This window comes from Electrona antarctica, assembly GCF_951216825.1.
Source record: "Electrona antarctica genome assembly, chromosome: 6".
NCBI classification, from domain to species: domain Eukaryota; kingdom Metazoa; phylum Chordata; class Actinopteri; order Myctophiformes; family Myctophidae; genus Electrona; species Electrona antarctica.
In genome coordinates this window covers 12,917,383-12,931,558 of record NC_136811.1, presented here as the reverse complement: position 1 = coordinate 12,931,558, position 14,176 = coordinate 12,917,383, and the positions used below count along the sequence as shown (strand labels likewise).

General features: G+C 40.8%; 1 protein-coding gene across 1 annotated transcript; it reads left to right on the top strand.

Moving 5' to 3' along the window:
• Nucleotides 1–822: 822 nt before the first annotated feature.
• On the top strand, nucleotides 823–2,766 carry LOC306925740 (uncharacterized protein). Its single transcript, XM_079504774.1, has 2 exons — nucleotides 823–1,252; nucleotides 1,935–2,766. Exons 1-2 carry the CDS (start codon nucleotides 951–953, stop codon nucleotides 2,197–2,199), a joined length of 567 nt encoding a protein of 188 aa, XP_079360900.1. The 5' UTR covers nucleotides 823–950; the 3' UTR covers nucleotides 2,200–2,766.
• Nucleotides 2,767–14,176: the final 11,410 nt, after the last annotated feature.

Sequence of the window (14,176 nt, the reverse complement as noted above, 5' to 3'; positions counted from 1 at the left end):
TGATACCTTTACTTTTTTGAAAAGAGTACTGTTTGATACGGTTTCGTCACTGTTTGTGGACAGGCTTGACCCAGCCCATTTCGACCTCTATGATTTCGACCTGTGCAGGGATATCCTGACACAGTTCCTCATCTCGGAGCTGCAGCGTAGATATAGAGGTTCCAAACTGAGCTATATATCCTATAACATGCCCAAGATGCTAGGATTCATGTGGTTAAATGCTAAAGTGTAATGTTTTTTTGGAAAGGTATTCATAACATTTCTGTCTTCACAGGAGAGCCTGTTGTTAAGCTGATCCAGTTCAAAAGGATTTGGGAGTATTACCTCCCTCAGATAGTAAACGAGGAACCCCAGATAAGTCCGTGCGTGCAGTGCCAACTTCTCAAGCGGCATGTCAACGACCAGTTTTATTCGTTATTACGGGAGCATCATCTCAACCTTGTCACAAAGGAGAACTTCTTGTACTGGGAGATGAATGCTAAATGTGGAATTATCTGTGACGATTTAAATCTGTCTCTGGGCCCCTCCAGACCTTCCAGCAGGAATATCACTATGAGCTACAGTTTCGATTTGGCACAACAGGTAATAATAACATAATAATAATACAATTGATTTGGTTTAATATACACAATACTATGGTATTCAGATGTTGAGTTCAATGTATCTGATCTGTGTATCTCTCTCAGGTGCACTACCCTTGTGACCCTCAACATCCTGGGCCCATGTATTTTTTTATTCCACGCAAGTGCGTACTTTTTGGTATCTGCTGTGGAGGGATGCCGAAGCAAGTGACTTATATAATCGACGAAGGAATGATACCACGGCATCCAGGCATAAACTTCATACATCATTTTTTCAACAACTATGGAGTTGGAGAAACGTGTGTGAACCTTAATAGCAGTGAGCAAAACAGGAGCAATTGTTTGCTATGGTACTGTGCCTGGCGGACGATGCACAGCCTTCACCTGAAGCTGGACCTCCACTTCCGGATTGCAGGCCATGACTTGTCTGGCCCCGACTTGTTCTTTGGACTGGTCAAGCAGGCCATCAGGAAGACCAGAGTGCAGACCTTGTCAGACATTGCTGGGGTTGTGAGGGACAGCACTGCTGAGAAGCAACTGAACATTCCCCAGCTTGTAGGGCTGGAGGATGGAACCGTGCTTGTTGAAACATATGACTGGGACCATCACCTATGTACTACCGGTAGATACTTCAGACCTCTCCCTGACATTGAGAGCTACCGGCACTTCAGGTAATTATTGGCATTGTACAGTACTAGTGTTACAACTCATATACATATGTGTTCCAACATACCTCTCGCTCCTCCCTCCCACCCACATCCCCCAACAGACACTCGCACACAAAAAAACATACCAACAAAAACACTACATTAACCCATTTAGGACTGCAAGGCCAGATTCTACAAAATGTCTTCTAAATCCTGAGTTTTCTGAAAAACCTGTTTCTATAACAGTGGTTCTCAAACTATTTCATGTCAAGGACCCCAAAAATGATCTGTATTTGGCCGCGACCCCCATCTGAAAATGTTGTTCCGGGGACCCCCCAGATGCAAATATATGAGTTAAAACGTTCGCTGTGAAAGAATATATCGTTGCTGTCGGGAGGAAACCTCCTAACTCCATTTGAGGGTTTTTTTTGTGCATAAATCAGTGCGGTTGAACACCATTTACGTCTGTGTTTCAAAAATATTGAACCAATGGAAAGTAGTATTTTTTCCCCTCCAAAAATAGTACAGCTATGAGCTTGTAGATCAGTTATTTTTCAATAACTAAAGTTTAAAATAATGGTTAAAAGCTAAGGTAACACATTTGAGTTCCAGTCCTTATTCTCCTTAATGAGTTAAGACAGTATAACAGACTACAGTAATACACATTCTTGATTTAACCGTCTTGATTCTATTCTTTCTGTTACAGCTTTGATGCCTTGAGACCTGGTGTGGTTATAGCCAAGGTGACACACAGTGACACAGAGCCATTGGTCTTTCAGCTGCTGTACAACCCTGATGTCCACCCTTCAGCAGATTACCTTCCTGTCCAAACTCCACCTGGAGTGAACTTGGACAGGCAGAGCTATCTTTTTGAGAAGATCAGAAAATTCTGTTCCGACGAGGCAAAAAACATTACATGCCCTCCACCAAAGTCCAAAGCACCTCGGAGCAAGATGGATTCTGTTGATTGATTCTGTTGATTTTAGATCAACTTCCAAGTGTACACACATACCACAATGATGGACCATTGGACAGAGATCCACAATGTTTTCAAATGATGTTAAATGATTTTTTTTTCTTACACCGTCTATTTCAATAGATAGTTTATTTTTCAATATGTAAATACTGTTTTTTCTACCCTATTTTTGGGGGGTGAGATTTGGTGTAGAGGGGGAAAAAGGAGCAAAGTATAGCCCTGGTGCTAAGTATATAGCATTAACCCACTTTTCAAAAAAGTTTTTCAGAAAATTAAAATTATTGTTTTTGAACAATTTAACACATCTCTTCTGTGGGGTCCTTAGCACAAAGCATTTTCAGATGGGGTCCATGGCCAAATACACCAAATGTTTGGAGGTACTTAATTGGCACGAAAGAGTTGACAAACTGGTTTTTCTTTCAAATCTCTTGTCGGGCAGAAACCAGCTATGTCGAAGCTATTAAGGAAATGAAAAAAAGGCATGTTTTTAAAACAATGCGATACTGCCCCATCAATGTTGGTATGGTGACTTTATACATCGTCAGATACTGAATGTGTGACTTTACCCCAATTCTTTGGGTTTCAACGACAGTTTAAGAATCCAATGGAGTTTAGTCAGAAGTGCTTTTTAAAATCGACAAACAGACCTAAAATGGAAATAGCCGTTTTCTGCCTGACAGCAACAAATCAACGATGGGCTACTGTATATTCTGCGGTTATTTATACAGGATTTGTTTTGTATCATTAGTGGTTTTCTTTGTGCCATTAAATTCTAATTCAGATCTTTGTTTTCTTTGGGGTCAATAATGCAACTGCTATTCAGCACAATAAATTGTATTGATTTAGCACCGTAAGTATATAGTTAGAGCATATGCATACAACTAAGTGTTTGAGTCATGCTTATTGGTGCTTATATGAGGAACTATTATAATACAGGTAATGTAAATAACATACATAGTAAATGCATAGGGGCTAGTGTTGACTCACAAATGGAAACACTACAAGCCAAGCCACTGAGAGCTTGGTTTATTATTCACAAGTAAGACGCGCAAACGCGGGAAGCGAACGCAGCTCGTAAATTGCAATAACAACAATTAGAATAAATTACGTACTTTAAGGTTTTTTTTAAGTTAAGTTTTTTTAAATTAAATGTTTTTTCAAGTTTGTGTATGTGTGCGTGCGTGTTTCTTTTTTTTTTAAGTTAAGTTTTTTTTTAAGTTAAGTTTTTTGTGTGTGTGCGTTTTTCCTTTTTAAGTTTTTTTTTAAGTTAAGTTTTTTTTAAGTTAAGTTTTTTTTAATTTAAGTTTTTTTTAAGTTAAGTTTTTTGTGTGTGTGCGTTTTTCCTTTTTAAGTGTTTTTTTTTAGTTAAGTTTTTTTTTAAGTTAAGTTTTTTTTTAAGTTAAGTTTTTTGTGTGCGTTTTTCCTTTTTACGTTTTTTTTAAGTTAAGTTTGTTTTTAAGTTAAGTTTTTTGTGTGTGTGCGTTTTTCCTTTTTAAGTTTTTTTTTTAGGTTAAGTTTTTTTTTAAGTTAAGTTTTTTTTTAAGTTAAGTTTTTTGTGTGTGTGCGTTTTTCCTTTTAAGTTTTTTTTTTAAGTTAAGTTTTTTTTTAAGTTAAGTTTTTTTTTAAGTTACGTTTTTTGTGCGTGCGTGCGTGTGTGTGTGTGTGTGCGTGCGTGCATGTGTGTGTGTGTGTTTTTGTGTGTGATACAGCTGCGCCCTCTGGTGGTGGGCGGGTGGTGTTACAGCGTGACACACACACAGACAGACACACAGACACACAGACGTGATCTGCTGGGTCTCATAGTAAATGCTCACTGCGTTCGCAATCACTGCGTTCGCAATAATCACTGCGTTCGCAATAACTAGATAAAGGTTGCTACCCAGAAAGGACAATTACGGAGTTAAAACATGTTGAAAAAGTTATCCGTTAGTCTCGCGGGTGTTAATTCTTGATCGGGCAAAATGCAAATCATTTATAATATACAGGTGTAGACTAATCAATAGAATAGATGATAAAACAAATCACACCCGTGTGAAGTGAGGGGCGCTCTTATCGTACATCATGGATGATCTCATATTGGCCAATCAGAATGCCTGTTATCTGTTGCCACAAATCATATGGCAGACATTTGACCTAATTTCTCCTTTCATTGTCTATGGCAAATATGAGTGGGGACAAGATGACGTAAATTTCCCTTCATTGTCAATGGCATTTAATGTTTGTGTTGTGGACATTGTGGGGACAAAAGCTGTATATAGCCCCTCAAATGTATTTGATAATCAAACGTGGTTATTGGCGTTGAATTGTGGAAGAGAGATAGCTTGTTTGATGGAGGTCTATTCATCTTTGTATGTTCCTGGTTTTGATCATCCAGTCCTACAATGTCTAGACTAGAAGTCTATCCACAAAAAGACAGGTAGGTCGGACACTGTAGCGTGTGGGAACTGCCCCACAGATCGGTCGACCATTCTGTGTTTCCTATAACTGGAGGTCTGCATTTTTTTCCCGGACCTCCAGTTCTAGGAAACACAGAATGGGGGAACTTTACTATTTCCACACAACACCTCTATTGGTATATTAATGACATAGTTAAATGTTGAAAATGAGTGGAATGCCCCTTTAAGTGGTTACACAGGCACCATGCTAGCTTGTGGATATTTTTGTCAAAATTAAATTGTTGCCACAGACATACAAAAGTGAGTGGCTAGCCCTGAATGACCATCCCTAGTAAAAAAAAGAATCCTGTAGGATTGGAAGTTCCAATAGAATTATATAGGAACTTTGGACTATAGGATTTTTTGTTGCAATATTAGCCCCATTTGGAACCTTACCCTCGGAGCTATAATAGCAGAGGCCAGAGGGTGAGGTTCCAAACGGGGCTAGTGTAGACTCATGACAATAATTCATTGGGATATCTGTGGTGGTTTGTTGCGTTACAATGAAAATAGACCGTACAGGTATATACATGGTATGGTAGGATCTTTTTAATACCTTATTACCGTACACTCTCAGAGTTAAGGAGGTCCTTGCATGCAAATAAAACAAGACCAAGTCTTTGCCACGGACACATTTGTCCACGTACGGACATATTGATGACCCTGTTGCGTTGCGTATGGCAACACGATGGGGCCATTGGAGTGGACTGTTAAAATACAAATCACTTATGTTGGTGTAGTCAGACCCACAGCCACAATGACAATGAAGTGGGATTTAATGTCAATAATAGGGCTGTCAAACGATAACAAATTGTAATCGGATTAATCACAGCTTAAAAATGTATTAATCGTGATTATAATCACCATTCGAACTATTCGAACAAAATATGTCATGTTTTTCCTGTATATTGTTACGATACAACTTTATTTTGCGTCCATGACATCACCGTTCAAGATTCAGACAAGAAAGACATAGACACAATACATTGCAAAGTGATAGACATTACAGGACAAAAATCACAATAACAGACAAGAACATGAACATATCCACCAGGACAGACTGATGTACAAAAGCGTTCTTTTAGTTCTTTAGTCTGTTTTTCTTAAATGTAGGGACTCTAAACCGTCTCATAGAGGGCAACAGTTGATATTCATCATTTAAAACATGTAAGCCTTCTGATCCCTTACTACATTGTAAGGGATCAGAAGAGATACTCTTCACCAGTCTAAGCATGCTCTTGGTCTGGGCCTCGATAAAGGAATGTAACACGACCTCAAGAGGCCTACCAACAATTTTAGCACAGATCTTAATTTGGCTATAAAGTTTGTTTTTATATACCATAGATATGCTGTTAAACCATGCCGTGCTACAGTACAAAAAAGAGACAAGATCTGTCTGCTAGCACCAAACGATCTGCAAATATAGTCAATATGAGAGGACCATGATAAGGTGGCGTCTATCATCATCACCCCCAGATATTTGTAAGATAGAACTTCAATATCTGAACCATGGATTGCCACCGGTGGTAAATGGTAAATGGTAAATGGTGCATTTATATAGCGCCTTTATCCAAGGCGCTTTACATAGATTGTGCATTACATTCACCCATTCATACACCGATTGCGGCGGAAGCCATGCAAGGACCAACCAGCACATCGGGAGCAATTTGGGGTTCAGTGTCTTGCCCAAGGACACTTCGACATGTAGACAGGAGGAGCCGGAATTCGAACCGCCGACCCATGGATCATTGGACGACCTGCTCTACCTCCTGAGCCACAGCCACAGGAGCAGGACCAAAGATAATTTCCTCAGTCTTCTTAGTATTAATAATCAGATCATTTTTGTCATACCATTCTACAAGCCGGCCAACGCTACACTGGTTTCAGGTCAGTCATCAGAGATAGAGTAGATCAGTAGAATCATCTGAGTATTTCAGAAGAAAGTGGTTTGACTCGCTGGTGTTACAGTCTGCCATGTACAGGTGAGCTAATGCATCCATGGGGTGCACCAACTCTGGTCCTGATGGGAGAGGAGTGTTTTATTTACCTTTACATGCTGAATTCTGTCAGTGAGGAACGTGTGATCAAACTGAATAACAAAAGGATTAATGTGTAACTGAACCATTTTAGTGAGGAGCAAGTCCAGCTGTATTGTATTGAATGCAGAAGATAAATCGAGGAATCTAGCATAGGATTTTGGTTTATCGAGATGTTTGGAGATGAGGTGAACCAGTGTGACAACTGCATCCTCTGTACTTACAATTTACAATTTAGGCATTTAGCGACTTACATTAAGCAATAACAAAAAGCATGGCATACATCACATATATAAAAAGTAGTTATCATGAATCATGCGTAAACTAAGAACGTAACAGTGGAGTATCTATGTAAACTATACATACTATACTATATAATATATTATACATGTGTACTATAAAGTGCTATGACTACATAAAGTGCAATTCTAGAGCCGTCTACATAACAAGCTATAAGTCTGTTTAAAATACTATCTAAGTCTACATAATGTGCTATCTAAGGGGCTAGGCTAGGGCAAGTGCTACGGGCCATGGTGGAGTCTGAAGAGGTGGGTTTTCAGACTTCGGCGGAAGATTGGGAGTGAGGCTACAGTTCTGACTGCGATGGGAAGTGCATTCCATAGTTTTGGAGCCAGAAGGGAAGGCTTACTTAATTGTAAGCAAATTGAAATGGATCCTGTGAATTAAATATGGCATTGTTGAGATGATGAACCATAATTTTTTCCTCCAGGGGTAGGGCCCGACAAGCCTATGGCTTCTCCCTAGCCCCTTTTCGGATATTTGGACAGGACACAAGCAACGGACATTCAAAAGAAGGAGGGGGAAAAAATGAAAATTATGTTTGTTTATTATGTACTATATGTCCAACATTCAAAAAATAAAACTGAACTGACAAATATAAGTGCTATTGGTCTGTAATCATTGTGTTCTTTAGTATTTTGCTTTTTGGCTTTATGTGGGCAGTCAACCAAGCCTGTGGGATGGTATGTGGATTGTCAACAATATGTTGGAAAATAGGCAGGGACAGGGACCAATTCTGTGGCAAAATCCTTCAGAATGAGGATTATTAAGTCAGGACCAGGGGCTTTTTTTTTATTTAGATGCCTGGTTTCCTCCTCACTGATAGTGATTCTATCCCCACTAGAGGGCACCATCGTATCAAGTAGGTCTATACAATATCTAATCATTGTTTGCAGACTCAAAGCGAGAGAAGCTGTTTAAATCATTATGAGCAAACACCAGTTCATTGTCAGTCACAATTGGCTTATTGGAAGTTGACATACCGGTCATACTTTTCATAGTGTCCCAGAGTCTTTTAGGGTTGTGGGAATAGAAAGATAAATTACAGAAGGCGGATATATACATTTAACATACATATGTACAGAGCCGGCTGCAGGACGAAATGACGGTCAGTCGAGATTTTTGAGGGGGCAAAATTGTATTTCATATTGCGTTGTTAAATCAAACAGCCAGTGCCAGTTCTAGGACTCAGGTGGCACTATGCAAGATTATTTGCGGTGGCCCACTGGCCCCCCACCAGGGCCGTAGCCACCCAGACTTCATAAAATACTGAGGGAATCCTAACGCTGACCCGCCGTGGGGGGCCCGAGGCGGCTTGCCCCCATTGGCTCCAGATTTTTTTAAATTTGCGATAAATGCTTCAATCTGGTGCACTTTGAGATAAAAAATTAAGAGGCTAGATCTATAAAGAACTACACACATCACATTAGATTATTATCATCTTTTCAGTGCTATTATTGCCATTTGCCAACATCAGCAGGGGAGAACAGTACACAAAACAAACCCCCCAATGGCAGTTCGTTTGAGACAATCGTGTCAGTCACGTACATTCAGTTGCGTGAGTGATCCGAATTAACATGTGTTGAAATTCCTGTGCCTGGGGAATGAATTTGCACACACAAGGGCTGCCAAAGTATGCTATGTTTTGGCCCACCCCGCACCCCCCCCCCCCCCCCCCCCCCCCCGACAGTGAGGACAAAAGAGGTGTTAAAGGACCACTTCACCACTTTTCAACCTATCTTCATATAACAGGTCCTCACTAATAATCATGATAAAATGGCATGATTTTTTTCTACTCAGTCTGTGTCTCTGTCTCATAGGAGGGCTGTGGGCAGACGAGAATTGGGCGAATGGGCGCGGCGCGACCTGGCGCGGTACAAACAGGACAAACCGCGGCGAATATATACTGTATATATATATATTCAGGTCTAATTCCTCATGGGGGCTGGAACCCCACCGCCCCCACAGAGTCTACGTCACTGAATGCAACCACTCCTTTGTGTCTTTGGCTGGCTGTGTCCGAGCACGAAAATAGCGTTTTCAAGTATCACTGGTGTGCAGCCTACCACAAACACACATATTAACTGTTTATATGATGATTTCGGGTGTGACAGTACAGTACAGTAGAGGGACCCCCTGGGGACCCCCACACGGTAACTCTGACGTGCGTGCGTGCGTGTGACGTTCCGTGGTAACGGGAAAAAAATCACCATTACACCACTGGGGGTCAACGACCACTCTTGACCCCTCGTGGCGCCGGGCCTGCGTATGTGTTTTCATTCTTTATAACAATTAACAAAAAAAGTGTCGCAGGATGGTGTCTCTCACCCCGTTGTCGTGCTACTGTATGTGACTTAAACCGCTGCCTGTGTAAATTGTGCAGCCTTTTATGGCAATAACCAATTTGTGCTTTTTCCCATCCAGATAGGGCTAGATAGTGCAGAGTGAATGGGATTAGGATGTATTTTCATTTATTTTTTGCTTTCGCCTTTATTTTATATTTTTTATGGAGGGACAGACAGTAGGCTGACAGGAAATGGGGAGAGAGATGGGGGAAGACATGCAGTAAAGGCCGTCGGGATCGGGAGTCGAACCCGCGGCACACTGCCAGACTGGATTACCAGCCAAGGTGCCTGGACCATTGAGCATGTGTGAGTATGGGGTGGGTCATCCAAGCATGGATTAATTGTGTTAAACATGGCTATTGTATTCCAGGGTGGGGTGGGGGGCGGGGATTAGCATATTTGATTATTCGCCAGAAGTTAAGGTCGTGCTTCCCTGCCTCGACCAAGCATAAATAAAGCAGCATTGCTTGCTGCTGTAGTTAGTATCTCATTCTCTTTACGACCAGAGGTAGAGAACGTTCAGTTCAGCCCGTCACCATCCCAGAGTTAAGTTCTGTGAACAATCTTTCAGCTGCGGGTAGAAATTAGAGTCATGGACGAAAGACCAACATTACCCCACGAAGAAGAAGAAGAAGAAGAAGAAGAAGAGAGACCAAAATGTGTCTATGCATGCTCCGAGATACCAAAATTGGACTGTAACTGCACCAAGGAGGATGAGATGAGAGCTGTGCGGTTCATGCTGAACTATGCAGAGGATCACTCCATTATCCTGCGTGGACATCACCCTGGCCGTGGTCCCTTTAAGGACATCTGTACGTGGAAGCTGCCATGGAGTTTGAACAGAGCCACAGTGTGGGGTTTCTACAAAGATGCTGTGGAAAAGCTTGGTATGTGGATTTAAAAGTGTTTTCATACCGTCTGTCACTGTGGCCGATTCGCATCCGGTGAAAGTCGGAAAAATCAGGAAGTAAACGAGAGGGGGGGGGGGGGTTGATTGATTTAACATTTGTAGAATATTGATTGATTGATTTATTAACAGTTTGCAGAATTACAGTACATTTCAAGTACAACTCAATACAAAAACTGTTAACAGTGAGTGGGCCCACCATTTTCAATTCATCAAAACATTTAGATGAACTATATAGTCAAAAAGAAATCATCATAGGAGGTAAAAAGGGAAAAGAAATATATATACATACAGTGAGGGGAAACAGGGGTGGGTGGGGGATTCAGATTTTACGGGGCCAGTTTCGAATTGCAGCCGTCCGTAGGTGCCCTTTGAGAGCAGTTTTGAAGGAGTCAAGGGATTCGCATGTCTTAATGACTGTTGGTAGGGCGTTCCACAAATTCTAAGTTCAAGTTCTATACTTCGGAGGATCCTTGCGGGCTCCGCTGGTGCCCCTTCATTGACCCCAGGGGGAAGAGCACTAATTAAAAAAAGACTCCTAGATATGAAAATGTCAAAATCGATCAAATCTACAAGGAGTCTCAATCTAAATGGCACCAGCGGACCTCATCTCTGCTGTCGGGAAGAAACCACCTAACTCTAAAATGTTAATTTTTCAGGAAATTAAAATATATATATTTTTTCTCCAGGAAATGAAGAGCTTTTGTTACGTGCCTTTAAGTTTATCAACTGTATCTCGTTTCTGATACCTTTACTTTTTTGAAAAGAGTACTGTGTGATACGGTTTCGTCACCGTTTGTGGACAGGCTTGACCCAGCCCATTTCGACCTCTATGATTTCGACCTGTGCAGGGATATCCTGACACAGTTCCTCATCTCGGAGCTGCAGCGTAGATATAGAGGTTCCAAACTGAGCTATATATCCTATAACATGCCCAAGATGCTAGGATTCATGTGGTTAAATGCTAAAGTGTAATGTTTTTTTGGAAAGGTATTCATAACATTTCTGTCTTCACAGGAGAGCCTGTTGTTAAGCTGATCCAGTTCAAAAGGATTTGGGAGTATTACCTCCCTCAGATAGTAAACGAGGAACCCCAGATAAGTCTGTGCGTGCAGTGCCAACTTCTCAAGCTGCATGTCAACGACCAGTATTATTCGTTAATACGGGAGCATCATCTCAACCTTGTCACAAAGGAGAACTTCTTGTACTCGGAGATGAATGCTAAATGTGGAATTATCTGTGACGATTTAAATCTGTCTCTGGGCCCCTCCAGACCTTCCAGCAGGAATATCACTATGAGCTACAGTTTCGATTTGGCACAACAGGTAATAATAACATAATAATAATACAATTGATTTGGTTTAATATACACAATACTATGGTATTCAGATGTTGAGTTCAATGTATCTGATCTGTGTATCTCTCTCAGGTGCACTACCCTTCTGACCCTCAACATCCTGGGCCCATGTATTTTTTTATTCCACGCAAGTGCGTACTTTTTGGTGTCTGCTGTGAAGGGATGCCGAAGCAAGTGACTTATATAATCGACGAAGGAATGATACCACGGCATCCAGGCATAAACTTCATACATCATTTTTTCAACAACTATGGAGTTGGAGAAACGTGTGTGAACCTTAATAGCAGTGAGCAAAACAGGAGCAATTGTTTGCTATGGTACTGTGCCTGGCGGACGATGCACAGCCTTCACCTGAAGCTGGACCTCCACTTCCGGATTGCAGGCCATGACTTGTCTGGCCCCGACTTGTTCTTTGGACTGGTCAAGCAGGCCATCAGGAAGACCAGAGTGCAGACCTTGTCAGACATTGCTGGGGTTGTGAGGGACAGCACTGCTGAGAAGCAACTGAACATTCCCCAGCTTGTAGGGCTGGAGGATGGAACCGTGCTTGTTGAAACATATGACTGGGACCGTAGATACCGTAGATACTTCAGACCTCTCCCTGACATTGAGAGCTACCGGCACTTCAGGTAATTATTGGCATTGTACAGTACTAGTGTTACAACTCATATACATATGTGTTCCAACATACCTCTCGCTCCTCCCTCCCACCCACATCCCCCAACAGACACTCGCACACAAAAAAAAACATACCAACAAAAACACTACATTAACCCATTTAGGACTGCAAGGCCAGATTCTACAAAATGTCTTCTAAATCCTGAGTTTTCTGAAAAACCTGTTTCTATAACAGTGGTTCTCAAACTATTTCATGTCAAGGACCCCAAAAATGATCTGTATTTGGCCGCGACCCCCATCTGAAAATGTTGTTCCGGAGACCCCCCAGATGCAAATATAGGAGTTAAAACGTTCGCTGTGAAAGAATATATCGTTGCTGTCGGGAGGAAACCTAACTCCATTTGAGGGTTTTTTTTGTGCATAAATCAGTGCGGTTGAACACCATTTACGTCTGTGTTTCAAAAATATTGAACCAATGGAAAGTAGTATTTTTTCCCCTCCAAAAATAGCACAGCTATGAGCTTGTAGATCAATAACTAAAGTTTAAAATAATGGTTAAAAGCTAAGTTAACACAGATGAGTTCCAGTCCTTATTCTCCTTAATGAGTTAAGACAGTATAACAGACTACAGTAATACACATTCTTGATTTAACCATCTTGATTCTATTCTTTCTGTTACAGCTTTGATGCCTTGAGACCTGGTGTGGTTATAGCCAAGGTGGAACACAGTGACACAGAGCCATTGGTCTTTCAGCTGCTGTACAACCCTGAAGTCCACCCTTCAGCAGATTACCTTCCTGTCCAAACTCCACCTGGAGTGAACTTGGACAGGCAGAGCTATCTTTTTGAGAAGATCAGAAAATTCTGTTCCGACGAGGCAAAAAACATTACATGCCCTCCACCAAAGTCCAAAGCACCTCGGAGCCAGATGGATTGTGTTGATTGATTCTGTTGATTTTAGATCAACTTCCAAGTGTACACACATACCACAATGATGGACCATTGGAGAGAGATCCACATGATTAAATGTTTTCAAATGATGTTAAATGATTTTTTTTTCTTACACCGTCTATTTCAATAGATAGTTTCTTTTTTCAATATGTAAATACTGTTTTTTCTACCCTATTTTTGGGGGGTGAGATTTGGTGTAGAGGGGGAAAAAGGAGCAAAGTATAGCCCTGGTGCTAAGTATATAGCATTAACCCACTTTTCAAAAAAGTTTTTCAGAAAATTAAAATTATTGTTTTTGAACAATTTAACACATCTCTTCTGTGGGGTCCTTAGCACAAAGCATTTTCAGATGGGGTCCACGGCCAAATACACCAAATGTTTGGTGGTCCTTGGCACAAAAAAGTTGACCAACTGATTTGACAAACAGAAATGGAAAAAAGGCACGTTTTTAAAACAATGCGATACTGCCCCATCAATGTTGGTATGGTGACTATACATTGTCAGATACTGAATGTGTCCTTTGGGTTTCAACGACAGTTTAAGAATCCAATGGAGTTTAGTCAGAAGTGCTTTTTAAAAACCACAAACTGTAACCACAAACTGTAACTGTAAAATGTGTTCACTTTATTAAAGAAAGTAGAAAATGGAAATAGCCGTTTTCTGCCTGACAGCAACAAAAATGATGGGCTACTGTATATTCTGCGGTTATTTGTACAGGATTTGTTTTGTATTTAGTGGTTTTCTTTGTGCCATTAAATTCTAATTCAGATCTTTGTTTTCTTTGGGGTCATCTGAATGCAACTGAAGTTTGAACTGGCTATTCAGCACAATACATTGTATTGATTTAGCACCTTAAGTATATAGTTAGAGCATATGCTTACACCTAAGTGTTTGAGTCATGCTTATTGGTGCTTGTATGAGGAACTATTATAATACAGGTAATGTAAATAACATACATAGTAAATGCATAGGGGCTAGTGTTGACCCAAATTGTCAAATATTAGAGGCGGAAATTGTGAAAAT

Excerpts from the sequence above, each read along its gene's own strand:
- LOC306925740 (XM_079504774.1), top strand. The coding sequence starts at position 951 with ATGCACAGCCTTCACCTGAAGCTGGACCTCCACTTCCGGATTGCAGGC. Across the intron at positions 1,253-1,934 it reads GAGAGCTACCGGCACTTCAG|CTTTGATGCCTTGAGACCTG; the intron begins GTAATTATTGGC and ends TTTCTGTTACAG.